The sequence below is a fragment of the Pyricularia pennisetigena genome, chromosome 3 (genome assembly GCF_004337985.1).
Source record: "Pyricularia pennisetigena strain Br36 chromosome 3, whole genome shotgun sequence".
Taxonomy (NCBI): Eukaryota; Fungi; Ascomycota; class Sordariomycetes; order Magnaporthales; family Pyriculariaceae; genus Pyricularia; species Pyricularia pennisetigena.
This window is the reverse complement of record NC_043742.1, coordinates 5,971,441-5,999,343: the sequence shown is the minus strand read 5'-3', so window position 1 is coordinate 5,999,343 and position 27,903 is coordinate 5,971,441. Positions and strand designations below refer to the sequence as shown.

Sequence of the window (27,903 nt, the reverse complement as noted above, 5' to 3'; positions counted from 1 at the left end):
ACGACGTCAACACCAATGAATGGTATGACAATGAAAAACAAACCACACCCATGCTAGAATATTGCCCTTTATTCATGCTATCAATATGAAACGCAAATTGAACGAGAACAATGAACCTGTGTTAGTGGCGGCGACCAACAAAAAAAAGAACGATACCGAGGTGTCTTCTGTCGTCGCCAATGCCGCCCCCTCCTCTGAAGCCGCCACTGTAGCCGCCTCGCCCTCCTTCGCCGATCTTGGGCTCGATCCGCGACTCCTTCAAGCTGTAGCTCAACAGTCCTTTCAGAAACCGACCCTGGTGCAAAGTAAAGCCATACCTCTTGCATTGGAGGGACGCGATGTTCTGGCTAAGGCTAAGACTGGCAGTGGCAAGGTCAGTTTTTTTGTCCGCTCAACAGATGCACCCAGCCATCCTATTCATTCAAGACATAGCTCTAACGAATCAACCAAACGAATAGACTGCTGCCTATGTCCTCCCTATCCTCCAAGCAGTATTGAAGCGCAAACAGGTCAGTCACTCTTCCCGCACGAGCAGTTGTTTCTTCCTCCTGCGATGGTGCATCCACTGACGTCCCATGCGTGCTCCAGATCAACCCCAGTGCTACATACACCTCTGCTCTCATTCTGGTTCCCACTCGGGAGCTCACGGTCCAAGTCACCAAGGAAGTTGAGCGGTTCAGCGCATTCTGTGCCAAGGACGTACAGGTCGTCGGGCTTACCGACAAGGTATCCGATGCGGTCCAGAGGTCTCTTTTACAGTCCAGCTCCCCAGACATTGTCGTTTCGACTCCATCCACGGCATGGCGAAATGTGGACTCGGGAGCTTTGTCTTTGGACAAGCTGTCGCATCTGGTCCTTGACGAGGCCGACCTTGTTTTGTCCTATGGCTACGATGAGGACCTGGAGAAGGTCGCACGTAGCTTGCCCAAGGGAGTTCAGACAGTCATGACAAGCGCCACGCTCACTGACGAGATTGACACCCTCAAGGGCATCTTCCTCCGCGATCCTGTCCTGTTGGACCTGGAGGAGCCTGACGCAAAGGGTTCGGAGATCACACAATACATTGTAAAGTAAGTTTTGGCTCATGTTGAGAGTTGTTTCCTGTGCAGTAGTACATGTTTACTGACCAAAACTGTGCTATAGGTGTGGTGAAGACGAAAAATTCCTCTTGGCTTACATTCTGTTCAAGCTCCAACTCATCAAGGGCAAAGTCATCATATTTGTGGCAGACGTCGATCGGTGCTACCGCCTCAAGCTGTTCTTTGAGCAATTTGGTATTCGCAGCTGTATTCTCAACTCGGAGCTGCCAGTAAACACGAGGATATCAGTTGTCGAAGAGTTTAACCGCAATGTCTATGACATAATAATAGCATCCGATGAGAACGAAATGATGGGTGATGAGGACCGCCCAGCACCAACCGGAGATGGAAAAGAAGAAGCCGAGACCGACAAGAAGCAGGAGAACGAAGATGAGGGTCAAGATGGCGAAGCGTCAAAAGCAGCATCTAGACCCAAAAAGAAGCGGAAGATGGACAGGAAACGGGACAAGCAGTATGGTGTGTCTCGAGGCATCGACTTTAAGAATGTCGCGGTGGTTGTCAACTTTGACCTGCCGCTATCGTCAACTTCGTATACACACCGTATCGGCCGGACAGGTCGAGCTGGACAGACGGGCATGGTGCTGAGCTTCTACGTGCCTAAAGAGCTTTTCAGGAAGCACATTCCGACCAGCATCGATTCGGCTGAGAATGACGAGAAGGTTCTGGCGCGCGTCATCAAGCAACAGAAGAAGCTGGGTCGTGAGATCAAGCCTTACAACTTTGACAGGGACCAGGTTGAGAGCTTCCGGTACCGAATGAACGATGCCCTGCGAGCCGTCACCAAGATCGCGGTACGAGAGGCGCGCACGCGTGAGCTGCGGCAGGAGCTGCTCAAGAGCGAGAAGCTCAAGCGTCACTTTGAAGAAAACCCAGCCGAGCTGCAGCATCTTGTGCGTCACGACGGGGAGCTTCGAACTGCGCGCGCAAACCCTGAACTGCGGCATGTCCCAGATTATCTGCTGCCCAAGGAGGGAAGAAAGGGTCTCTCGGCGGCCGAGATTGGTTTCGTCCCGTTGAGGAAGAGCTCCGATCGGCAAAAGAAGGGCAAGTTCTTCAAGAAGGGCGGTGCCCGCAGTTTCAAGGTTGGTGGGAGGAAGTCGGATCCGTTGAAGACATTCAAGGCGAAAAGGAAATCCAAGTGAGCGCTGGTAGTATATGAATGACTTTGCTTCTTCTCGTTGTAGTACGACAATTTCTACATGATGGGCAACCAATTATATGTTTTCAGGCCCGCTACATTTCGCCTGCATTCTGAACAGGCTAGTAATAGGCCAAGCAACGTGACGGATGGGTGTGTGACGCGGTGGAACTGCGCTTCCCTGAACGCTCAGAATTCGTTACTCAAGACAGCAACTAGGCGTCCAAGACGGATAAACCAACCGATTTGTTTCTGGAAATTTATTCTACAGTAGACCAAAGCCCCAGCTCGTGAACTGGACATTCCTATCTATTGAGTGACCACGGGGGGCCTCGGTGTAGAGCCCACACTGATTGTTATCTAAACCCTCCAATAAATCCATTCGACCCCAATATCAAAAACAAACGATCTGTAACTTCTTTCACTTTCTCAGTTTATCAGGCATTCATTCCATAGTAGTCAGCGTGAACGCATACCCATACATTTATTGGGGCGAGTAAGTAAACAAGTATTTAGATGAGGAATCAAGTAGTAGATACTTTATGCATAGATGTTGTCCTACGAAGCATAAAGCGATCTTTAGCGCTCTTGACAAATGTGACAAACTGCGCATATCTGGGACAGGTGTGACATTGCATGTTTGCTTGTATATCTAACAGCTTCTCGGTGTAAACAGAAGCTTGTAGACGAATGCTTGAAAAGAGTGTTACCAATCTGATTTACTTCCAATTGCTACGTCTTCGACCTTCCACCCTACCTGCAACCCAATGCGGCAAGGATATAACTTCACCACACATCAGGTCAAACTTGTTCGTCTTTTATTTCCTCCTTATATTTTTTTATCGGCCACTCGCCACCAGATCTAACATTAAACCTCACGTCAAATCCGTTGGTGAACCTACCCTTCAACTGCTTCAAACTAACACATTAAAAATTTAACTGCTTTAGCCGCCGAACCTCTTTCTAGACGAGCCCTTGACTTAAATTTAATATTGCTTTACCCTAGTGCTCAGTTCCCGACCACAAACCGGGCTGAAAAAATGAACTTGTAGGATAAACTGACTTTATGTTTTTGCCCTTTAGATCACTTCAAGCTCTACCTCGGAAGTTCACCTACACTCCGATCGAGATGGAGGATCAATGCAACATAGGGACGAACCGACTGTCAGCGTTGAATGATAATATCACCGGCAGCATTGACCAACTCTCAGCGGCGTCCGATGCTCATGAGATCGACAACGGTGCATTTCTCGAAAACTGTAACTTCTATATGCCACATGTTTCTCGCCTCGTGTGCATCTAGGTATTCTCACTAATATTGGTGTAACAGGGGATCTTGACGAAAACGGCCTTTCTTCATTGCAGAATGCAAACAATGGTACCATTGCCGGGTGGAACTGGGGACCCCTTGAGGGCCCTCAAGTTGAAGAGCCACTCGTGACTGAACAAGCTGCACGGCCTCCTGACACAATAGACCACTTAGATCATTTGCACTTTCCGCCATTGCTAAGCGCTCCTGCCTCAGACATGGCTCAGCCAACAGATGGACACCCCAACTTGTGCTCCAGTGAGGTGGCCTCAACATCGACAGCGTCAAGCGCGAGGTTCCAGGGTGATACTTCCTCGTCACTAAAAACCTGCCAGCCCGCATGCTTGATTGAGATAGACGACGAATTGCCCCATCAACATCTGCAGGAAGACGTGTCAAGTCACAATAAGGACGACTCCAAAAGCCAGTATGATGGCAGCAGCTTCATTGGCTCCGCATCCGGACTACTGGGATTGTTGGCATCCTCCAAGGCCCCAATATCAGGTCAAACTCGTCTACGTGTGCCATTGGGCTGGACTCCGCCAAATTTTGCAAAACTGCCACCCAAACCCAGGAAGCGTAAGCGTTCGATATTCAAAAAGTCAACTCAAGAGTCATCAGAATCGGCACAGACTACCAAGAGGAGTCGGACTGTAGATCACGGAGCATCTGCGAGGGGATTCACCGATACAATTCAGTCACACGGTCGGACACACGGCTCACGGGACACCGATAACGCATCAGAGAGCAATATGGCGTCTCGACCCCGTCCTGCTCCTATCATTACGACACCAACCCACAAGACCTTCAACGGCACAGAGATAAGCAAAGTTGTTTGCCAGCTGCCGACACCAAAGTCCGCCGCCTCGATGAATGGCGTGCACACTGCAGACCAATACCCAGAGTTGGCATCTCCATCTATATCCAAGGGAAATAGCTCCCAGAGCTCACTCCGAGACGATCCTGGGAAAGCTGCAAACAGGTCAGGACATACTCGTACCGAAGCTGGTCATTATACTACCGCACAGTCGGGTTCTGGGCAGCGTGCCAGTACTGATTTAACAATTCACGATGTCATTGTACTCAGTGATGACGAGGAACCGGCAGAGATGGCCAGGCAGCAAGCTTATTCCCCAAAAAACCAGACGGCATCGTCACAGGGCGTTGCATCCGGACAGCATAGCGCGTATTCAAAGCACCCTAGTCAAGTGGCCGGAGACTACCGAGATCGTTCGCAAACGGACAGCACTAATTTCATAACTGGTACTGTTTCCATCCTGGATGCGACAGTGTCCAAGAGAGACTCCATGTCCAAACATGGGCTGTTGACTGAGAATTCATCAATAGCGAACACGAACAGCACCACTGCCAAAACGTCGGGAGCGAACACAGTTGATGAACAGCCAAATGTAGTGAGCCAGCAACTTACACTACCCCGACTTGCGGCACGCCCCTCCCAAAAATCTTTGCCTGCTATCACTACCCATATCGGTGCCAAAGGAACGAGCAAGCCTATTGATATAACTGGTTTCCAAGGCTCGCGGCCCATCACAAAGCCTGCAGTCCCTACCACTCAGCAACCCACTCGTCCGATGGGCAAGGAGGCTGCCTTGTTGGTCCTGCAGCAAACAGCGGCTCCTGTTCAACATAGACTGACGTCTCAGTCCAGTCAACGCAGACGACAGATGAAGAGGACAGTGACAACTAGATCGGAGCAATCGTGGCATGAAATCAGAGACAAACAGGCGATGCAAGATGACATCAAGTCTCGGAAGCGCCAGGAGAAGTTTCGTCTGGATATCACAAGTGCTCATCCCGATCTGCCAGCGGATGAAATACAGCAGCGAATCGACGCCTTGGAGAGTAATAAGCAATTGGAGCTCTTCAAACGCAAGGAAGAGCGCGCCGCCAAGAACGCCTACAAGAACCGGCCAGGAGAGCTGCATCACGACAACAGTGCAGAATTAAATAATGAGGTAGAAGCCATACGTAAACAGACAAGACTGACGAAGCCTCTCTGCGGACTGGAGCCAGGTCGTCGAATCTTCGCTTACAGAGTGATCAAGACCTATCCGTATATCGAGCCTGAAGAGGCTGAAGAGCGGTATGTCGAAGAGGAGAAGACCTTTCTCGAGAAGGAAAGCGCCAATGATCATGCCCAAGCTGTCTTCCTCAACGAGAATGATCCTGTTCTCCGACAGGCCGGGGAAGGCAGTCAGCTCACAGAAATGAAAATGGTCTTCGACGATAAGAGGGGCGGCTTATTTGAAGGCCATCGGGTTTTCAGTAACGGCAAGAAACATTCTGTCATCGTAGACTTCGTCGAGATGCAGGCGGGAGAGGTGCAGCCCAGCATGCACAGGGGGAGAAAGCTCTCAAAACAGGCAAAGGCCGCTTTCACGCCCGTGCAGTTTGTTGTTTGGGCCGTCTTCACGATTGACCAAAACGCCCGAAAATGCGACACTCAGAGGCCACCTCCACCCTTGACGCCTCTGACAAAAGAAGCGACATCGCTCCTCATGGCCGGCCAGATAACCGATTCTGAAAGGAAGGTGTTATCCAGCGTTGTCAGTCCGTTGCCAAGGAACTTATATAGGCGCTATGTGGCTGATATGGAGGATCAGGCGGCAGACGAAGAGGGCCAAGACGAGGAAGCAAGCTGTAGCCTGAAACCCACCACGACCGCTGAGCATGAGAGCGAAGATGAGGTTGACGACTCTGACTCTGAGAGTGACGACGGGGCGCATAACAGAGCAACCAACGGCGATACTCTGACGACAAAGGAACCTGCTATAACCGAACCCGCTATAACGATTGGACAGTCCGAGGATACTACGGGTCATCATTCTGGAGAGGACGAATTGGAAGTAGAGGAGGACGAGAGCGTGGAAGAGGAGCACGACGAAGAGGGAGATTGGTTTGATCAGAACACAGAAAATATCACCTACCATCACGAAATGGTAGCATCCTTTACGACTCTCCGGGAGGCGAATATCGAGGCCTATCGTGTATTTCTTGGGATGAATAATCTCATCAGCCTGAATTGCTGCACCCATCCGTCATGCACATGCCGCCAAGGTGGACTTTCCGACTTTTTGCGTGACAACCAGATCAACCCCGTCGCCGAGGCCGCCCGAAAGGGCATTGACTTGACTATGCCAGATTCTAGATACTACTTCAACAACCATCCAGCGTACAGGTTGCCTCTCGGCTTTCGTCACCTTCAGATATTTGTCAAGAAGACGGAACTGATCGGGCCATTGCTAGTTGGAGAGGGGTTGATTGACAATACTGAAGAACTCGAAGAGGAGGTGAATGAGAAGCGAGACCAGAGGAAGGCTATGCTGCAACGGGAGGAAGCCAGAAAGGAGACGAAGAAGTTGGAGGAGCTGAAAAGAAAGAAGTCCCGGTTGCGAAAACAAGAAAAAGCTGTTGACCATGAGTTGACTGCGGCAGAGATAAACCACCAGCAAGCTCAGCAGCGGGATAGTAATGCAGGCGACATTGCCACGGAGGGAGAGCAGCAGCGGCTCCTTGGGCAGGAATTACAAGACATGGAGGACGAGGACTCGGACGTGTCAGAGGAAGAATGATCTGAATGATGCCCATTTAAATCTGCATGCATGCAATATGGCTCTAGCGTAGTTGGAGGGCATTCCTTGTTGCTTTCTGGATTGGTTCGTCATTTATGGGGACGACGGGTCTCCGATTTCTTGATTTTCTTCTTCCTTGTGGAAGGGCATTCCTTGGAAGGTTGAATTTGAGTATAAGGATCAACAGTCAGTGGCTATGTGTGCGCGATGGATTCCAGTCTAGGATAACCACTTTGCTTCCTTAGCCGAAAGGCCCAACCGGACGTCGTCCAACGTTTCAAGCCACGCCAGCCAACCAAAAATCTCGTAATTTATTTCTATACTAGCCTGCGGTGAACGCGAAATAGGGATCGACCTTGACCGTATAATTACTGGTGTTGCAACACGATACAAAGCTCATTGAAGGAGTCTACAGTGGTATAGTCACAGGATACAATGGCAAAAGGAGAGGAAATATTATTAAAAAAAAAAAAAAAAAAGCAAAGAATCAAAAATAATGACAAATCAAATTCAAAACGCCATCGCTATGCTAAATCTGTGTCGGATATTTAGTCTGACAAAAGGAAGACGCAAAGCCAGTTCCGGAATCATCATGTATACAAAATAAGATATCAAAAGAGAAAAAAAAAGAAAAGAAAAAAAAAAATCAAAACATGAGTACGGCAGCCGCCATGAAAGCCACTAGGGCGCCGGTGCCCAAGCCCAGCCTGGGCTCCTTGGTGCTGCTCCCGTCGCTCCGGCCGGTGGAGGACCCGGTAGTAGTGCTGCCCTTGTTGCCAGTTCCAGCTCCATCGGCGGTCGACGGCAGGGTCCTCCCCGTCGGGGTGATGGCGTTCATGGCGTCGGCGACCTGGATGGAGGGCCCCTTGTCCCAAAAGTCGACGAGGACCAGGACGGGGACGACGCCCCACTCCCTCTTGCACGTGTCGGCGTGCAGGCGCAAGGAGCCCGGCTGGGCGGCGTCGGGCGAGTTGGTCGAGTTGATGTCGCCGACGGCGGGGACCTGGATGCTGCTGGTGAGGCTGTCGTACTTGAAGTGGTTCATGAGCGGGATGAAGTTCTTGGCGATGGCGTTGGCGGCGGTGCCGGCGGCCGCGGGCCGGCCCCGGCTGCAGTTGAAGCCGGTCGGGGTCGTGACCATGAACTCGGTCTCGAAGACGTACGAGAACTCGGAGAGCAGGTAAGGGTAGGCGGGGCTCGCGTCGATGGAAGCGATGAAGGACACGAGGCGCGTGCCGGCGTCGATCATGGCCTGGAGGGTCGGCCAGTCGCCCGTCGGGGCCGTGGTGGACGCGGGCTTGTAGCCGTACTTTGCTATGCCCGAGGCCTCAAAGGCGGCACCGAACTTTGCGACGTCCATCTTGGCCGAGTTGACCAGCAGCACGGTGACGACGTCGTTTGGGTGGTCGTCCATCCAGGCCTTGACCTTGGCGAGCCAGTCCTCCAGCGGGCCGGCGTCGAGCAGCGAGCAGTCCGAGTGGCAGAGCCGCAGGGTGCCGTTGACGTTGTGGACCTGGCCCTGCAGCAGCCTCAGGCCGGCCGAGAGGGCCACGGTCGCGTTGAAGAACTGGTTGCCCGCGATCGAGTTGCCCGTCGACGCGTCGCGGAGGAACGGGCTGTCGTGGGCGCCCATGTGTGTGATCTTGTTGTACGCCCTCGAGCACAGCTCCGGAGAGTTGTTGCAGGCCGCGTCGGCCCTCGCCGTGTGCCTGCTGGGGGTAGCTCCGGCCGATACCACTGCTGCCGACAGCCCCAGGACTGCCGTCATGGCAGACCATACTGAGAAGCCCATACTGCCGTACCTCTTTTTTTTGTTGTTTTTACTTTTCTTTTCTTTTTTTTTTCAAAGTATTTACTTCCTGAGTCAAGCTGGTGATAATAATATTCTTTTGTTTGTTTGTAGGCGACAGGCGAGAAAAGGCCGGCTTTTTTTTTTTTCCTCCCCTAATATATATGAATCGTTTTGTCTTTTGGATGGTTTCAAACCTCGGAACGGGCACCGGGCGGAAACGTTACAACAAAGTATGACAGAAACTGAACGACGGAATAAGCAGCGAGAAGGGCAGGAAAGTATAAAATAATACAAAAAAGACCAAACAAGGGTGAAAAATGCAAGAAAGAGAAGAGACCAATGCGGAAAGGGCACAAAAAAAAAAAAAAAGAGACGAGCAGATGTTTGTGGAGATCACAAGGGGAAAGTGGGAAGAAATGAAGAGACGAATACAACAAGAGAGGACCAAGCCACATACTACAGTACCCTTACGTCAAAAAAAAAAAAAAAAAAAAAAAAAAAAAGGTGTAACGATCAGGTCCTTATTACCCACACCTTCAGGTTTGAACCGTGAACATGTTGGTAAATGACCCCCCCGGGGGTAGTGTACCTTACCTTGAATGTGGGGGTGTCCTCAAACCACCAAGGACGGTATCTCAAACTTGACAGCATCTTTTCGGATCATCAGGGGGTAGGGTCCCCTTGGCCTCCCTCCCTCTATCATATACTATAGTATTTTCTCGGTAGATGGACAGGGGGGGAACCCATGCTACGGTGCAAGCCCACCCCCACCCAGCTAGAGCGCCAATCACGGCAGCCTGAGCACTCACTGGTCTCCGCCCCCCCGCCCCTACCAAAATTCGCGCCTCAAGGTCCTTTTTAGTTTCCAGCCCGCCGTCAGCCTCCCCGAGACATCGGTCTAGCTGGATTGATAGTAGGCACCTAATGCGAGGTTACAGATGCCTACCGACTAGGTCCTATACTTTGTGTCCGCCGCCCACTCACTTCCCACCAGGGCGAATCAAGTCATCGGACGGACTGTCGCCTTATGCGAAGTCTAGGACATTTTTATTTTATTTTATTTTTGTGAACACTGCCCACGCCGCACAAACATTTGGGCAATGCAGGGACGCGTTCGTTGTTGGACGCTTACGTGGGCAGTGGCTGAATTTTACCACCCATCTACCATACAGCGACGGCAAGAGAAGAACCATCATGCGAACGGGGATATTTATTGTTGCTTGCATTTTTTTTTTTCTTTTCTATTTTTTATGCTTTTGAATGACGAACTCATATCAAGTCTTTCTCTACCGTTGCATACAAAACTACAGCCACACAAAACCCGGCCAACACAGCAAGCAACTCTGTCACCTGGTGTTCTTTGTTGGCGATCCAACGGGTGGGTTTTGCGGGGGGCTGGCTGCCGGGCCATGTTACATGAAATTAAAGAAGGATCATCACACACTGCCGCGGGAAAGGCAGCCTTTTTCAAAGCGAGACAAGAACAACACCAAGAAAGAAAAGAAAAAAAGAAAAAAAAAAAAGAAGACAGCCCCAGACGCTAGAGTCGGCGCCAAAATGGCAACCCAAGAAAAAAAAAAGAGACGAACCCAACTTGCATATGCTTTTGCTTTGCTTTGAACGGGGGTGTGGTAGAGAATCACGAGAAGCAAAGTCCGCGTGGCCCCCCCTCCATTCAAACAGCCAAAAATCATGCCGTACGTAGAGTAAGTTGACTCTAGACTATGTAAATCAGAGGTATAAACTTTTGCGGATGAGCATACTGGAGCCATTATGCTAAAAAGTACGGAAAGCGGGAGGAGAAGTTGGCATTCTTGATTCTGATACAACACAACAACCATATTTCCTCGGTGGGTTACGTGATGCCCACAGGCTTCTTTCTCATGTTTGGTAGAAAGTTGCCGGCATGGGCCAGGATACTATTTTTAGCCAACGGCACAGCATTAGGATCTTCAGATCCGTCACACACACACACACACACACACACCGCATCTCAATTTGCCTGCCTGCCTGCCTGCCTGTACCTTCGGAACATTACGCGCAGTGTCACAACGTATAATTAGGCTGCAAAGGGAAGCAAAGGCTGCTGCTATTCTACATATCCCTCGTAATTCGGCTGGCTTTCCCTGTACGCTTACCCCCCCCCCCCCCGCCCCCAAAATAAATCCGATCCTTGAAACAACCCAAGGTAGTGCTCTATTTCCTCAATAAGCAATGTTAAAAAAGAACGACAACTGTACACTCTAAATACTTTTGTTGCCTAGTCGGATTGATCGCTCGTATCTTGACTTTTGTGCCAATTAGCCATCTAGAATTAGAATATCCATGATGCACATATACCCCACTCAGAAGCCCGAACCCAACGCCATAGCAATGCATCATCAACTATCTGGATCTACCTCATTACGTCGCGGTAGCATCTACAAGCATGAGGCAGGTAGCAACAAACTGAAACTACTCCGGGTCATCTGCAAACTGCGACTCGGCACCTTTCCTCTCAATCTCCTTGAGTTGCGCCTTGCCCTCCTCTGTCGTAGTATCAATGATCTGCTCCTCGACGCTGAGCACACCAGCCTGAAAAAAGGGAAAAAAGCAACCAACATGTTAGCATAATCCTCTAACGAAGCACGTCATACTTGTCATCCAAGCTAGGATATCCCAGGCGGGGAGGGAACTTTACCTCAGAGAACTTGCCCACCAGCTCCTCAGCCTCGGCCACATCCATCTCACCCAGCACCTTGTTGACCTTCTCTAGACTCCCCGTCTCTAGCGCGGCCTTCATCTCGGGACTGAAGCCGTCAAAGATGGCCCTGGCTGCCTGCTCCTCCGGGTCAGAGCTGTCCTTCTCCGGCACGCGAATGTTGATGACAGTGCCGGGCTCGACGGCTTGCAGCTGAATCTGTTCGACACCGTCAGGCTTGCCCTCAGCCGCGTCCCTAGCCCTCTGCGCGTTGATCTCAGCAGCGCGGTTCTTGATCTTGCCGTACGTCTCCTGAACGTCCTTGAAGAATATGTCCTGCGCCTGGTGACCCTTTGTCGTCACCCGCTTGAAGAAGAGCTGCACTCCGTCCCGGCCCAGGGCGCGGCAGTACTGCAGCAGCAGTGCCTGGTGCACGTACCTCCTGGCCTCCTCGTCGTGGTTCTGCAGCTGAGCGTCGAATGCAAGGACCAGAAGCCCATCCGTCTCTTTCTCAGATGCCAAAAGTTGCGGGTGTGACGTCAGGAACTGTTGCGAGGCGAGGTAGTCGCCCTGCTTGATCTTGGCAAACTCCCTCGCCGCGGGGGACGCCTCCATCTCGTCGTCGTCTTCCTCCAGAGATCCGCCGCCCGGGGCCGTGTTTTCCTTGCCGGCGTTCAACTTGTTGAAGTTTGGATTCAGCAGCTCCGGCTGGCTGCTCGAAGAGGCCTTGGAGGTATCGGCGGCCTTGGCCTTGTTGACGTGCGACGTGTCGAACCCCGTGTGGATGCTCTCGCTGGTGATCTTGCTCTTCTCCTCCTTCTCGAGCTCCGCCAGCTTCTTCTCCAGGTCCCTCTGCAGATCCTGCACCTTTTTGAGGTGCTCCTCGATCTCGGCCGTCATGGCGCCGTACCTCTCCTCCTGCGTGACCTTCTTCTCCTCCATGGCCTTGTTGACCTGGTCCAGCAGCGTCGCCATCATCTTTGTGTACGTCGGCAGCTCCTCCTCGCTGCCGTGGACGCCCTCTGGCCGCTTCGGGGGACGGTCGTCCTCGGCCCTAGTGCCCTGCGCCGACTCCATGACGGCCTGGAACGCCACCTCGGCGGGGTTCTTGGCGCCGCTGGCCGCGTCGGCCGCGTGCGCCCGGAGCGACGCCAGCAGGGCGCTGATGCGCTTCAGGAGGCCGTCGTTGACGATGCGTTCGTACTTGAGCGTCTCTATCTGCTGCTTGCGTTGCGCCCGCTCCATGTGGATCTGGTTCTGCTTGGCACGGATGAAAGACCGCTTGTCGACGTTGGGGTGCACCTCGATGTCCGAGTCGTCGCTGAGCTCCAGTGCGTCCTGTGTTTTTTTTTGTCCATTGTGTCAGTGTATGCTGAGGGGGAACAGGCTTCCTGTTCATCCGGTTGCAACTCACCCATTTACTGTAATCGAGCGGCATTTTGGCTATGGTGGTCTGAGGATTATCGAAAAGATGCGGGAAAAGGGCGTCAACCGTCCAAAGACTGCCAGCAAAGCGTCACAATTTTGCGAGGGGATAGATGTATATACGGTTGCCGATGATGATCAAGTCCCTCCTCTGTCTTTGGTAATTCTCAATGAGCTATCGTGTTCCACTCGAATGGAAGGCTGATGAAATATTAGATACCGTTGGTAGGAGGGGTGTGTAAGTGGAATGTTCTAGTCCAGCCTCATCTTCCAATTGGGAAGCTCCAAGCAGAGCAGCGTGCGGGGTCATTCTGAGGTCCAGAGGTGGGGCCTCCTGACCACGTAAATTCGCGATTGCATCATGAGGTGGCTTTTCACCTAGCAGACTTGGGGGTTTGGAACTGGGCGCCTGCCCTGAGCGTGTAGCCAACAGTATCTCAAATCGCTATTCACAGATACAAGAGAGAGAGAGAGAGAGAGAGAGAGAGAGAGAGAGAGAGAGAGAGAGAGAGAGAGAGAGAGAGAGATAAAGAGAAGCTTTCGCTTTGAGTATTGATGTTATATTACATGCGCAACTAATGACGAGAGTCTTGGGGTAGGCTCCGCCCCCAGGCCAGAGACTGCAATAAAGAGTTGGTTGGTAGTGGTAATGGTAGCACGCGCTGGGCTTGTCCGCCCAGACCGTGGTCGGCCATCAACCACGGGCTGCCTATTGGTGATGGTGGTGGGATGAGAGCTACACCTATCCAGCTTCCCTTCTCGAATGACTTTCCCTAGTCTCAAATCCAATGCAATCAATGATAGCAAAGAGTACAACCAAAAGAAATAAATTGAAAACCCCATGTTTCCACGCCGCGCCCCCTACGCCGTGCCAATTCCCAAAGTACAGTATGAAGGAAAAAAAAAAAAAAAAAAGAGACACATCACCATTCAAAGAGTTGTGCATGGTCTCAGAGCCATCTGATTATTGCATCGTCTTGAGGAAGCCATCAAGATCAAAGCTCTCCTCGTACTGCCGATTATCCCAAAGTTCGCCCAGGTCCTCAAGCCAAGGCGCTTTCTTACCCGGTTGCCTGACATCGCCGGTTTCGACGTCAACCATGTCCTCCTCCCGACCATCCAAGCCACCGCCCTCAGGCTTGTCCGTAATCATGCCGGGGCCCGTGTCACCGAGACTAAACAAGTCTAGGATTTGGTCCGTGTCCATGGTGGCGAGGCCTGCGTTTTGTTGGTTGACTACCGTCGATGCCACGTCGATCTTGAACCGCTGCAGACTCAAAATCTTTTCCTCCAAAGTTGCCCTGGTAATGAGACGGTACACGTTGACAACCTTTTTCTGTCCTATACGGTGAGCGCGGTCCATGGCTTGCAAATCTCTCTGCGGGTTCCAGTCGTGCTCCACAAAGATGACTGTGTCGGCACCCGTAAGGTTGAGACCAAGACCACCCACACTGGTTGTGAGCAGAAGAACGTCAAACGAGGGATCGCTGTTGAACTTGTTGACAATGTCCTGTCGTTTGTTGGCCTCGACACCACCATCCAGTCGCAGGAATGAAACAGACGGCAACAGCTTCTTGAGCACCGTGTTTTGCACCATGTCCAGCATCTCCTTCATCTGACAGAAGATCAGGGCTCTGTGTGGCTTGATGGGCTGGTACAGCGGGTCGTTAGAATCTGTGCCTTCAACTCCGATACCGCAGTCCACCAAAAGATCCCTCAGAGCCGTCAGTTTGGGAGCGTGCACAGGATCCTCCAGGCTTGTCCCTTGCTTGGCGAGGATGCGCTGCGTGTCGTCGTAAAGCTTGTGGCCGGGCTTCATCACCAAGGCTGGCGAGTTGCAGAGCTTCCTCATGTACTGGAGCGCCTGGAAAATGTGCTGCTTGGCCTCCTTGTCTTCGCGGCCTGCCTGCTCAGTAATCTTCTTGGCCTCTTTCTTGGTGAAGTCCTCGAATAGCTTCTTCTGCAGATCACTCAAGTCACAGTAGTAGTTCTGCAGAATCTTGGGCGGGAGATCGTTGAGCACCTCCTCCTTCAAGCGCCGCAGGAGGAATGGCAGCACCTGCTTGTGCAGTGCCTCGATGGCCAGGGCACCTGCCTCTTGCTCCTTGGACGACGCCTTGCTGAAACGACTGGCGGCAATGGGTTTGGCAAAGCGATCCAGGAACACCTTTTCGGCACCAAGGAAACCAGGCATCAAGAAGTCAAAGAGTGACCACAGCTCCAAGACGTTGTTTTGAATGGGAGTGCCAGTGAGGATCAAGCGGTGATTGCTCATCAGTCGCTTGACAGCGATTGAGGTCTTGGCCTTGGGATTTTTGATAAGGTGTCCCTCGTCCAGTACGACATAGTTCCAGTTGTACTTGTCAATGACATCGATGTCATTTCGGCATACGTCGTAAGACGTAATCACAATGTCAGCCTTGTCGAGCGAGTCGCGGTGCACCTTTCTCTCAGTCGGAGGACCGACGTAGGCAGTCACGCTTAGAAACGGCGCATAAGTCTTGATCTCCTGCTGCCAGTGGCCCGACAGAGTAGGAGGGCAGACAATCAGAGACGGAAGCCTCCTGACGTCGGGTGCTCCCGTCTTTGCAAACTCTTCAGCCCGCTGGTGGTGGTCGCTCGCTACGATGCAGATAGTCTGGAGTGTCTTGCCGAGACCCATGTCGTCACAGAGAATGCCATGCAGGTGGTACTTGTTCAGGAAGTGCAGCCAGTTGACTCCCTCTTGCTGATAAGAGCGCAACTCGGCCTTGATTGCCACTGGAATATTAAATGGCTCGACCTTCTTCGGATCAAGTAGTTGGGCGATAAAAGTTCTCTCGCGGTCTCGGCCCTTGAGCAACTCCTCAGACAAGCCTGGCGGGTCCGGAATTCCTGCTTCTAGCGGCACAAGCTTGACCAGTGTGGCAAAGGACGTCGTGGCTATGAGCCTAATGTCGTTGTCTGAATCGCTCATACGGCCAAGTACAGGGACGATGAGGAAAATAACATATGGCAGGATTGCGTCGCCCATGACGGCAATCAGGTGGTAAATGACCTCGATAGCGCCCTGGCGGAAGTGGAGGTCGACAGGGTTGCTGATGGATGGCAAGACCTTTTCTACCAATGCAGTCATGCCTTCGACCGTGACAACACTGCAAATAGTAGCCATACACTTGGCGGCCATGTAGCGGAAGACTGACAACTCCGAATGCAGAGCCTTGATAACAAGCGGTACCATCTGCATGATAAAGGGCCGGAGGGCCACGTCCATGGTAGGGCACATGGTCCGGATAACCGACATGGCATCTACAATCTCCTGACCAAACGTCTGCTCTGGATCTTTGGCCTCGGCAGGCAGCTCTCCCGAGAAGGCCCTGACGAGGGACTCCTCCATGAAAGTCCGTAAGCTTGGCACAGCTTCGAGCAGGTTGGGGCCGAATGTCTTTGCCAGGATCTCCAGGGCCTCTTTAGCACCACGACGAGTGATTCTTGCCGCCTTTGCCTCACGAGCAAATTTCGCAGCATCGGCATGATCAACTCTGTCCTCCTCCTTTTGCATCGATAGAACGACATTCGTCTTGGTAGCATGGTTTGAGAACTCGGGCGTCTCAGCCACCTCCACACATGAGAACTTGACCAGGTTGGAGACTACCTTGTCCGCGGGCCCACGACGGCCACTATCCGTGAAGAACTGAATCAACCTGGCGATGGTATGTGACGAGCGACTCTGAAGTTCTTGGTTTTCTTCGGTCTTGAGCGAATCCATGATGGACTTGATGAGCGGACTAGGCTTCTTTGGCAAAGCCCGCAAAGCCACCAGTGCACAACCGGCTGCGGCCTTGATTCGGATGTCTCGCAGGTCTTTCGCAACTTTGACATCTTGTATCGCCTTCAACGCGAGTTCCCGTGCCTCTGTGAGCTGTGGCAGGGCAATTAGACGTTGGCCCGGGCCCATAGCCTTCTTAAGCTTGTCAAAGTCCTCCCCAACCACCTTTTCAGCATTGGCTATGGAGAATGCTCCAGGGCCAGCTTCAGCCTCTCCCTGCACAACAACAGCAAGAATCGGCAGCTTGTTGCTGGCAACCTTACCATGGTCACGGAAGAGGTTGATCAGTTGCTGACACTGGGATCGTACCCGTGCAATATAACTGACGAGATCCCTGTACTGTGCTGGGCGCTCCGAAAGGATTATTTGCGTGAGAGCTGGTTCGAAGCGCATCGCCTGCGCGGGGTTCTCGCAGTTCTTTGCGTACTCGTCGATAACCATACAAGTGGTCAATTGCGTCGTCGAGTACGGAGACGTGAAACCGTGCTGTAACAACGCATCGAACACTGCAACCTCAGATTGCGGCACGAGGGCCATGATCAAGCCCATGGCCTTTGCGGCCGATATCCTGGAGCGGACGAGAACCTCAACACCCACCAAGTCGACATCTCCTTGCATCATAGCACCGTCAACATCATGGGTGTTGGTCGAGACTGGTGGCTCGTCCACTTTGGTAGACTTTCTCCGGCGCTTTGCGGACCTCTCGCCGCTCTCAGGCGGACTAGGTCTCCGCGGCGCAGGTGTGGGCATGCCCGAAACCGTGTACGTGCCTCCGGATGGCTTCAGGAACAGGGTTGCGTTCATGGGAATTGGATTTCTGGAAACACCAATCGGGTGGAGTGTCAATTGCATGAGATCCTCCAGGTGCGAAGCAAACTCCATCGCTAGAGTTCTGGGGTCCTTGGCCGCCAGGCATCTAACCAGGGCTTCCCACAGCTCGATAGACTTGTTCAACGTGTCCACGTCCTTCTCAACCAGTATATTCTGGAACACCAAACGCAGGATCCTGCCGTTGAGCCAGCCCTGTGACGTTTCCCCTCCAAGGTTGGCGAAAGTCATGAGAGCCTTTAGGACAGCAAGACGGACCGAAGTAATGGTATGTCGAAGGAAGGGGTACAGCCGAGGAACCAGAAGAGTGAATGACCTTTCCTCATCTTGCAAGGCCGATGCCTTCATTGCGCTCAATACCTCGGGGAAACTGCACAATATGGCGAGCAGATCCATAATCTTTCCGGTAGAAGCACTCAGGTCATCACCTAGGCTAGAGAGCGACTCCCAAAGGATGTATATGAGCCTATCCAGCGAGCCCGGTCTCATAGTGACAAATTCTTTGGCCATGGGGATCAGGGTTGCAGCACTGACGGCTCGAACGTCGTCATCCTGATCGCCCAGTCCTTTCATGACTGCGCGGGCAACGCCATCAATCATGTCGCCATCCTTGAGCAGTAGGTCCTTCCTAACTGCTACTACATATCTGAGACCAACCATGCCACCATGGCATATGGCCCAGACGTTTCGCTCGAGCTGCAGGTCTTCTTGCATAACCATGCGGTAGAGGATTTTATATATGTCGTAGACCGACTCTGGGGGAAAATGGAACAGAACTGATCCCAAAGTTTGGCCAACCGTCTCGCGAATCGGCGCGACCGAAGTATCTGAGCTGTAGTCGGTGAACCTGTCCAGCATGAGCACACAGCACAGACGGCATGCTGCATCGTCGAGCCATCTCCTGTTGAGTTCATCGTTCTCCTGGCGACTTTTGCCGCTCATTCGTCCCGCACCTCGGCCGTGAGTTCGTATGATCTCTCGCAGACCCATAGCAGCACCGTGGCGCGTTTCCCAAGATGGGTCGAAGAGGTCGATCTTGAGGAAATCACACAGCCGCTCAAACGGCCACTCGGCACCTTCGACCGTCTCGCTAGATTCGATCTCGGTCTTGATTGGGATGACTGGGCCTTTGAACTCTGAAATCACTTTCGTGTCCTCGTCCACATCTTCCGGTCGATCCAAGCTGAAATAGTCGTTCATCTTGCCGTTCTTCTTGGTGTCCTCTGCTGGAGTCTCATCGTTGGCGAAACCCTCAGATCCACCAGTCGCACTACGTCGTAGTGACAAGTCTCCGAAGCCGCCCTTGCCCTGGGCAGCCTTCTGAGCCTCACGTTTGCGCTTCCGCTTGAGAACGTTAAGTTGCCTTGAGCTCAGACCGCTTGCTTCGGCAGAAGGACCCCCGCCAGTGAATCCATTGCTATCGGGCTTCCCACAACCATTCGCCGGAGTGTCCATGGGGGTCATGGGGCTCATGATGCTGTCAACCGGAACGCTTAGTTCCTCATCTGTAACTCTTCGACCAGCCAGTCCCAATCGACCAGGAAGTGTCTTTTTTTGATGTGCGAGACGGGCTTGGGGTTCTAGGGCTGCCAGTGCGTAGTCGACGGTACCACCCCTTAGCAGCTCGCGGCCGAATCTGATGATATCGTCGACCGGAAGGTTCTTCAGACGTAGTAAATGAGACTTGGGGGTATCGTCCGCCTGCTCCTCTTTCTTAACCACATGAGCCTCATTTGGCCCATCTTCCTTCTTCCCCGGCAAAGGCTCTTCATCTTCGTTGGGGTCATATGCTTGTGCATTCTCTAAAATCTTGCCCAGGGCCTTGGCTGCGGTGCTCCGAGTTTCCCAGTCCTTGTGGTGGAGATATGGGACGACTCGCGACAACAGATTGTAAAGCTCATCTGGATGCTGTTTTTGCCAGTCGGCTAGTTGATTCACAGCAGTATCCCGAATCAGCCGGGTACTCCCGGTCTCAAGGATTCTGGTTAAAACAGTTAGCAACACCTCCCGTGAAGAGGATGACAGGCAACGCCATTCAAATGGGATACATGCTGTGGTTTACTCACGTGACGAGACGGTCAAGTCTGTATGCATATCGTTAGCCATGCTACTAAACCGCAGAAAAAAAAAGTAATTGCTTTGGGTGGTATTGGAGTTGGAACTGACCTGGAAGCCATTTGTTCTTCATGTCAAGGGTTTCGTAGGATGGCTTTGTTAAAATGAAGAGCTCATGTCACTTCTATCAAAATGTGACAAGTACTGTCATTCGGAAGCCGAGCCTGGTTAGCATGTTATCAATGGGCCAGAGTGTGTCAAGTGCATGCGCCAAAATGGGAATAATGAGATGGAAGTGAGAAACAAGTTGGTTTATTTGGTGCAGGTGTTTGTTTGTTTGTATGTATGAATGAACTGAGATGAAAAAGAAAAAAAAAGAAAACAACCCAAAAAAGGCATCAAAAGAAACATTCGAAAGAAGGAAAAACAAAAATTACGACAAAAAATAATTGATGTGGAATTGGCGTATGGGATGGGATATAATGTCTTGGGCAAGTCACTCACAAGTATCGAGAAGAGGGCCAAGCACAAATCAGTCAACTCAGCCAGCAAGCCAGCCAGCCGTTGAGTGTGGCCAACGGAGACTGATTTTGTGGACGTTTGTTGCCCAACCAGGAAAGTAAGAGGACTTTCTGGAGGCTTTTGCTTGCTCGTGCAAGGCACGCACGCTTTTGATTCGAGACTTGACTTTGACTGGCCCAAACAAGGCGAGTGAGGTGGAGCCCCAGAGTGACACCAAGCCAAGTTCAAGTGCAAGTGAAATGCAGTGCAGTCAGTGCAGAGACAATCAAAGCCAGACTGGGTCTGTCGCAAAAAGATGGCCCGACTCCCACGACCACCACGAACGTTGAAAATAAGATGAATAAAAAAAAAAGATTGCAACGCCGCTCAGAGAAGCCAGTCGATGCTGATTAAGTCGAATTCTTAAAAGATGACTCGGACGACGCGATGCGACGGCGCGCGGTCTCGAAGTCTGGATCAAAGTCAAGGTGGATTTTTTTTCGGGATGGAATTGTCGGCCTTGAAATCCAGGCAGCAAATCAATTAACGATTGGCACCTGGTGTCGAGCGGAACAAGGAGAAATTGGGTGGGCGGGCAGGCCAGCGTTCTAATACGATACCGTGTATCCATAGCACCCTTATATATACACACCACATTAGCGCGTTCCCGCCCTTGCCCACACCACCCGCCCCTGTCAAATTTTTGGAGATCCTGGAATGGCTGTCCTCTTCCTTCCACCCACTGAGCCGCGATCAACTCTTTCATCATCCTTGTCATCAATTACCACATTGCCTACCTACACATCCATCCATCCTAGGTCGTATGTGGATTTTCATCTGGAAGTTTTTTTTTTCTACTCTTTATTTTTATCATTTTTTTAAATGTTTTTTTTTTCTCATTCATTTTTTTTTTCGGTCCCTTTCCAGTTTGGCTCTCTTTCACGCGCTGGCACAAGCGAAAAAAAAAAAAAAAAAAAAAAAAATTATAATAATAATAAAATCAATCACTGCATGTATGACGCGATACGCATATGTTGAAAGCTTCGCCCATTGAGAGTTTGATTAGCCAGCGACCTTAGGTTTCAATCGGGTTTGTCATGCCCTCCCGCCGTTACTTTCTGCCCACAGGTTCCCGCGCGCCCATTTGAACGGCTACTAATTGTAGTAATATTTTGATGGTACGGTACGGCGAGAGAGAGAGAGGGATAGAGGGGGGGCAGGGGGAATCAATGAAACGGAGGTAGGTATAAACTCGCCGTGCAAAGTACATATTCGTCTTGAAGTCAAAACGTGCTCAGTAAAATCTGCGCCAGTCAATGCTTTGTGTCCAATTACTAGCGTTCAGGTATTCCTTACTTGTCTGTTGGTAAGTGTTTGTTGTGGACAATCTGTCTTGAATGCTTAGCTACAGGTATCTACCTTACTTGTCGCAAGGTAGATACTTGCTATAAATGAAGATTTTGGGCAGTGTCTGTACAGTACTGGAGGAGATTTCCATCAAACCACAGCCGACCTGGCTTTTCGAGCAGCTGTTGGCTGGATCCGTGGGTTGGGTACTTCTCATCAAAATCCGGGCTTGGCAGCTTGTTTGCGGACACGGCAATGTGCAGCAGCCGCGCCAGTGACAGTGACAGTGACTGCAGGCACCTTCCAGCAGTCGCGTACAGAGCATGTACCTAGATACCAACAGGTTCTCACTACTTCGTATCACAATCATCAAAGAACAAACGACTAGGTGGCGGCGGCGGTTCTTATCCGGGGCAGGCGTGCTCAAACAACCACTGAAATTTTCTTCTCGGCAATCCTAATCATCGTTTAGGATGCGACTTCAAGCCTTCCTCCACAGTCCACACCTGAATCAATAAACATCAGAAGTGAAGCGGGGACCGGAAAGGACACGCTTCTTTTTTTTTTTTTGTCCATTCTATTTTCTTTCCTTGGCAACGCCCTCAGCCCATCCATTCCATTAAGCTTATCCTGAGGCTGTTGAGTGCTTTTAGAATTGCGTCCTCGAAAAGAATTGTGAGAATTTCTCGTTTTGCGTCGTTCGCTTCGATCCAAACAAAGACTTTCTGACATACTTTGTACTTCGCACTACGATTTGCTTTGCTTACTTTCCTGTTTCCAGTTTTGGGCTGGTTTTGACCTGCTGGGGACTGCTGAGAGCAAGGTGTGGATCAGTGCCCCCTGGCAAATTGTCACGGCGCACAGCTCGGCTCAAGCTTGGAAAGTTCCATGTCCAAGTCGCGTCTGAGGGTCACCGTTTGGTGTCTTTTCTCACCAAGATTTTTGTTCGCTTGTGTGCCATGACAAACTGATCTTTTGAGACGCGGGAACGTCAAAAACATAGCGTGCCACAGGGTCACCGTTGAGCATTGTTCGGATCATCTGATATGTTTGACAAAGTTTGATCAAATCTTCGAGCATTTTCGACGGTTACAGATACAGCTGTTACGCGATTGCCTAACAACAGCAAGGCAAGATTGCATGCACAAAAGTACACGATAATGACAGTACGGCAATGGAACACTTTTCAAATGTTAGCCGACCCAAACACCAAACAGACTCGACCGAGTCCACAGAGATGCCTTTAACGCGAGCATGAGCTCTTTAGCTCCCGAATCTCCACTCTGTAGTAAGCTGTGTCGAAGTTCGGCTGCAACACATAAGAGCTCAAATTTTGAGCATTTCCACTGCAAAGACATTCAATTCGTATAAGTGCACTGAGTGTCTCTCCTCCTACAGCGCATTATCGAGAACAGTACAGCAAGACTCATAATGCAAGCAGAGACTTTGTATCACCCGCTACATCCATGAAGATTAAGATAGAGATTATGAAAGGTATCTTGCTCTTGTTCGAACAGTAATAGCCTACTGCCTAAGCTGAGGGATGGTAAGGTACCCAAGGGAGATAGGTACTGAGGGCTGTAGGTGCCTAGCTAGGGACCCCATGCAACTTTACAAAGTCACGTTACTGCGAAATGGTCGCAAACAAGCGGCCCCACAGCGTGATGCCCGTCCAAGTCACGGTCAGGTCCCAATTTGTCGCGACGCGTCCGACGCAAGAGCTTTTTCCCCTCTTCGATTATTGGGACCAGACCAGACAAGCAACCAACCGTCTGTCTATCCACAGAATGCGCCCGACCCAGCCGAGCCGAAAGTCAGCAGTCGACGCTTTGTCATAGGACATAGACATCGTTGTTTGTTCTTAGATTGAGGCAGCCTTGCAGACCTAATTTTACTGCTTCAGTCTGGTCGCACTCGTCGCGCGACTGCGGCCTCGTTCGCTTGGCGCTACCACAACCTGCACCACCACCACCATGTACATCAAGCAGATCATCATCCAGGGCTTCAAGAGGTTCGCGACCCACTCCAATAGGCTGGCGTGCTTTCAAACATAGAATATTGTGACTGACCGGCTACCCTCCTCTCCCCTACAGCTACAAGGAGCAGACCGTCATCGAGCCCTTCTCACCCGGTACCAATGTCATCGTCGGTCGAAATGGATCGGGTAAGAGCAATTTCTTCGCCGCCATTCGCTTCGTCCTCAGCGATGCCTACACCCAAATGAGCCGCGAGGAGCGCCAGGCCCTCCTTCACGAGGGATCTGGCTCGGCGGTCATGACGGCATACGTCGAGGTCATATTCGACAACAGCGACGATCGCTTCCACACAGGCAACAAGGAGGTCAGCATCAAGCGGACAATCAGTCTCAAAAAGGACGAATACTCGATCGACAAAAAGGTCGTCCAGTCCAAGAACGAAGTCTTCAGCATGCTCGAGATGGCCGGTTTCTCCCGAGTCAACCCGTACTACATTGTCCCTCAGGGTCGCGTCACCGCGCTGACCAACATGAAGGAGGCCGACCGTCTCAAGCTGCTCAAGGAAATTGCCGGCACTGAGAGCTATGAGGCGCGTCGAACTGAGTCGCGCAAGATCATGCATGAGACCATCAACAAGCGAGAGAAGATCGATGAGCTGCTCAAGGATGTCAAGGAGCGTTTGCAGGAGCTCGAGGAAGAAAAAGAGGAACTGCGCGGCTTCCAGGCAAAGGACCGCGAGCGAAGGTGTCTTGAGTACGCTTACTACCACCACCATCAACAGGTGCTGACCGAAGCCCTGGAGGAGATAGAGCAGGCTCGCTTGGGAGCCGATGGCAACAGCGAATACCAGACAAGGTTTGCGGAGGGTGAGAAGAGCATAGCTCAACTCGAATCCACGCTAGAAGAGCTTCAACAGTCGCTCGAAATGCTTCGCATTGACAGGCAACAGCTCGAGAACGACCGTCGTGCAACGTCCAAAGCTCTAGCCAAGGTGGAACTCAAGGTCAAGGATCTCGAGCAAGCTCAGAGCACTCAGATACAAAGCAAAAAACAACACGATGCCGAGCTCAAGAATATTCGGGCAGAAATCAAGTCCAAAGAGGCCGAGCTCGCAACAGTCATTCCTGAATACAGCACGAGAAAACAAAAGGAAGATGTCATAAGGCAACAATATGAATCAGCAGAGGCTACGCGTCAAAGACTCTTGGACAAACAGTCGCGTGGGGCCCGATTTAAGAACAAGGCTGAACGCGACAAGTTCTTGCGTAGAGAAATTCAGGAGCTTGGAACAAGTCTCAACGCTCTCAAGGCAAATCGCATGGAGTTGCAAGAGACTGCTGGATCAACGGCGGCCGCAATCCAGACTTTGGAGGCGGATATTGCGCAATTGCAACAAGATCTCCAGACTCGGGGCGCGCGCAAAGAAGCTTTGAACAAACAATTAATGGACGCCATGAACATGGAAAATGCCCTGCAAGACGAGAAGTTGGAACTGAGGCGAGAAGCAGACAAGCTGGAGGCGAGGATTGCCACCGCAAGGAGGCACAGGGAGAAGGCAGACCACAGGCTTGGCCAGGCCATGGATTCCGCGACATCCCGTGCATTGGACAAAATTGCCCGTTTGAAGCGGGAACGAAACATTCCAGGTGCCTACGGTATTCTCGCTGATCTGATGGAGGTCGATGATATTTACCGCGTCCCGGTCGAACAAGTCGCTGGCAACAGCTTGTTTCACTATGTTGTGGACAACAAGGAGACCGGTACTATGATTCTTGACCTGCTCGAGAAGGAGAAGGCAGGGCGTGTCACTCTGATGCCTCTGGCCCAGCTTCGTCCCAGGAAAGTGAACATGCCCCGCGCTCAGAATGCTTTCCCCTTGATCAGCAAGCTCCAGTACGACGAGGCATACGACAAGGCCTTCCAACAAGTATTTGGCAAAAGCGTCTTGTGTCAATCTCGCGACGTTGCCACGCAGTATTCACGAACTCACAATGTCGACTGCGTTACGATGGACGGTGATACCACGTCCAAGAGGGGCGCGGTGAGTGGTGGATACACTGACCCAACAGCATCTCGGCTGCTTGCTCTGCGGGAGGCAAACAAACTCAGGGATGAGTACTACGAACTTCAGGAGGAGCTCGAGAGACTTCACAAGCAAATCGAGCTGAAATCACAAGAAACCACCACTGCCGTGGGTCTTGTGCGCAAGTTGGAGCAGGAAATGCATAAACTCGACATGGAGTTTAGAGTCAAGGATGCCGAATTCGCGAGCAAGCGGAAGGAGCTTCAAGGACTGAGGAGGCAGCTGGACAATATTAATCTAGACCTGGAGAAGGTGGACAAGGAGATGAAGGATATGAACGAGACGCTCTCAAGCTACGAGGCTGAGGCGGCCTCGGAATTCAAAAAGGCGTTGTCTTCGCAAGAAGAAGAGCAGCTGGAGGCACTGAGTAGTCAACTGGGCGAGCTCGGTACGCAACTCGCCGACTGCAGCAGGCGGCGCCTCGAGTTGGAGAGGCGTAAGCTTATGTTGGAGAACGAGCTCAACAACAACCTTCGTCGCAGGGAGGACGAGCTCATGAGCATGGCGTTCGATACATCCAGCGGCGCTAGTGGTTTCGCGGGCCCCGTCGGCAGCGTTGACGAAGCCAAGAAGGAGCTTGCCAAACTCAAGAAGAGGGCCGCGCATCTTGATTCCGAACTTCGCAAGGCGGAGATGGAAGCGGACAGGGTGACAGCACAGATTGGCGAGTTGGAGAACCGCAAGGCCCATAAAGAGCAAGAACAGCAAGAGCTGGCGCGCGAAATTGAAAAGATGCAGAAAAAGCTGGAAAAGGGCCTGTCAAAGAAGGCCATCATTGCCAACAAACTTGCCGAGTTCACCAAGAACATTCGCGATCTTGGTGTCTTGCCAGAGGAAGCTTTCGATAAGTACGAAAGCATGGAGATGAAGACGGTACGTTTTTATCTATCTACAGCCCGTCCCTACTGTCCTTATTTTTTTTTTTTTTTTCAACCATAGTCGACATTGGTGCTGATCGATACTGACGTCGATCATGTAACTACAGATCGAGAAGAAGCTCAGCAAAGTCAACGAGGCTCTTAAGAAGTACAAGCATGTCAACAAAAAGGCATTCGAGCAGTATAACAGTTTCACAACACAGCAGGAACAGCTCGTCAAGCGTCGCAAAGAGCTTGATTCTTCCCAACAGTCGATCGAAGATCTGATCAGCCATTTGGACCAGAAGAAGGACGAGGCCATCGAGCGTACGTTCAAACAGGTGTCGCGTGAGTTCGCCACCATATTCGAGCGTCTGGTTCCGGCCGGTCATGGCCGCCTGGTCATCCAGCGCCGGGCGGACCGACGTCAGACTGGCGCCGAAGAGTCGGAAGATGACCAGAGGCGCGGCACCATCGAAAATTATACTGGCGTCGGAATTAGTGTGTCTTTCAACTCGAAGGAATTTGACGAACAGCAAAAGATCCAACAGCTCAGTGGTGGACAAAAGAGTGAGTCCTGGTCCTGCATCTGTTGCCAGATGCCCTCGCTGTCTAAAGAAGTACGAATTAGTTCGCTGACTGTTTTCTCGCTAGGTCTGTGCGCCTTGTGTCTCATCTTTGCCATTCAGCAGACCGAGTCAAGCCCGATGGTGGTCTTTGACGAGGTCGATGCCAACCTGGACGCCCAGTACCGTACCGCCGTGGCCAGCCTGCTGCAGTCCATCTCGTCCGAGGCCGGCACACAATTCATCTGCACCACCTTCCGTCCCGAGATCGTCCTTGTGGCCGACAAGTGCTACGGAGTCACCTTCACCAACAAAACCAGCTCTATCGATTGTGTGCCGACTGAAGCGGCACTGGACTTTGTCGAGGGCCAACAGAAGAGGTAGATTTAAGGGTATAGTCTTTTTTTTTTTTTTTTTTAGTCACTCAACTGCGGGCGATGGCTTTTGTAACTGCGCGCTGGCGTTTATATGGGCGGCTGGAAAGAAGGGGGGCCTCGTTCATTTTGTGTTATCTAGTTCACGACGATACCGACATTAGCTGTGATAAGCGTACATTGTTCATTCCTGCATAGCAGATTGCTTGCTTGGGTCTGTTGCATTTTGTTGTGGCGCTGGAGCGGAAATCCCCAGAGTGCTTGTAGTTTTGGGAGGAGGGACGACATTCAGAGTTTCTCTGTAATGAACAAGCTTGCCTCTTAAATTTTGCTTCTGTTTTTCTGTAACTTTTCTTCACAAAGGGGATGGAATTTGATACATCTATGATTTTATTTTTATACAGTCCAATTCTTCAACCCATGCCTCTTCGTTGGTAAAAAGCCAAAATTACTTTTCTATCTTTCTTTCCT

At 51.5% G+C, this 27,903-nt stretch overlaps 6 protein-coding genes across 6 annotated transcripts; 3 read left to right on the top strand and 3 right to left on the bottom strand.

The window, feature by feature from the left end:
• Positions 1-58: 58 nt before the first annotated feature.
• PpBr36_03366 (uncharacterized protein) lies at positions 59-2,242 on the top strand (the record flags this gene model as incomplete). The annotated part of the gene is made up of 4 exons (XM_029890538.1): positions 59-373; positions 459-509; positions 589-1,070; positions 1,144-2,242. Coding segments are annotated over 4 exons (1,947 nt in total), but the record flags the coding sequence as incomplete, so codon positions are not given.
• Positions 2,243-3,367: 1,125 nt separating this feature from the next.
• PpBr36_03365 (uncharacterized protein) lies at positions 3,368-7,140 on the top strand (the record flags this gene model as incomplete). The annotated part of the gene is made up of 2 exons (XM_029890537.1): positions 3,368-3,479; positions 3,542-7,140. 2 exons carry the CDS (start codon positions 3,368-3,370, stop codon positions 7,138-7,140), a joined length of 3,711 nt encoding a protein of 1,236 aa, XP_029753601.1.
• Positions 7,141-7,786: 646 nt separating this feature from the next.
• On the bottom strand, positions 7,787-8,932 carry PpBr36_03364 (uncharacterized protein; the record flags this gene model as incomplete). Its single annotated transcript, XM_029890536.1, has 1 exon — positions 7,787-8,932. One exon carries the CDS (start codon positions 8,930-8,932, stop codon positions 7,787-7,789), a length of 1,146 nt encoding a protein of 381 aa, XP_029753600.1.
• Positions 8,933-11,386: 2,454 nt separating this feature from the next.
• On the bottom strand, positions 11,387-13,050 carry PpBr36_03363 (uncharacterized protein; the record flags this gene model as incomplete). Its single annotated transcript, XM_029890535.1, has 3 exons — positions 11,387-11,506; positions 11,613-12,950; positions 13,027-13,050. 3 exons carry the CDS (start codon positions 13,048-13,050, stop codon positions 11,387-11,389), a joined length of 1,482 nt encoding a protein of 493 aa, XP_029753595.1.
• Positions 13,051-14,001: 951 nt separating this feature from the next.
• On the bottom strand, positions 14,002-19,850 carry PpBr36_03362 (uncharacterized protein; the record flags this gene model as incomplete). Its single annotated transcript, XM_029890534.1, has 3 exons — positions 14,002-19,654; positions 19,740-19,757; positions 19,840-19,850. The coding sequence occupies 3 exons, from the start codon at positions 19,848-19,850 to the stop codon at positions 14,002-14,004; spliced, it is 5,682 nt and encodes a 1,893-aa protein (XP_029753594.1).
• Positions 19,851-23,549: 3,699 nt separating this feature from the next.
• PpBr36_03361 (uncharacterized protein) lies at positions 23,550-27,442 on the top strand (the record flags this gene model as incomplete). Its single annotated transcript, XM_029890533.1, has 4 exons — positions 23,550-23,587; positions 23,670-26,508; positions 26,621-27,062; positions 27,147-27,442. 4 exons carry the CDS (start codon positions 23,550-23,552, stop codon positions 27,440-27,442), a joined length of 3,615 nt encoding a protein of 1,204 aa, XP_029753597.1.
• Positions 27,443-27,903: the final 461 nt, after the last annotated feature.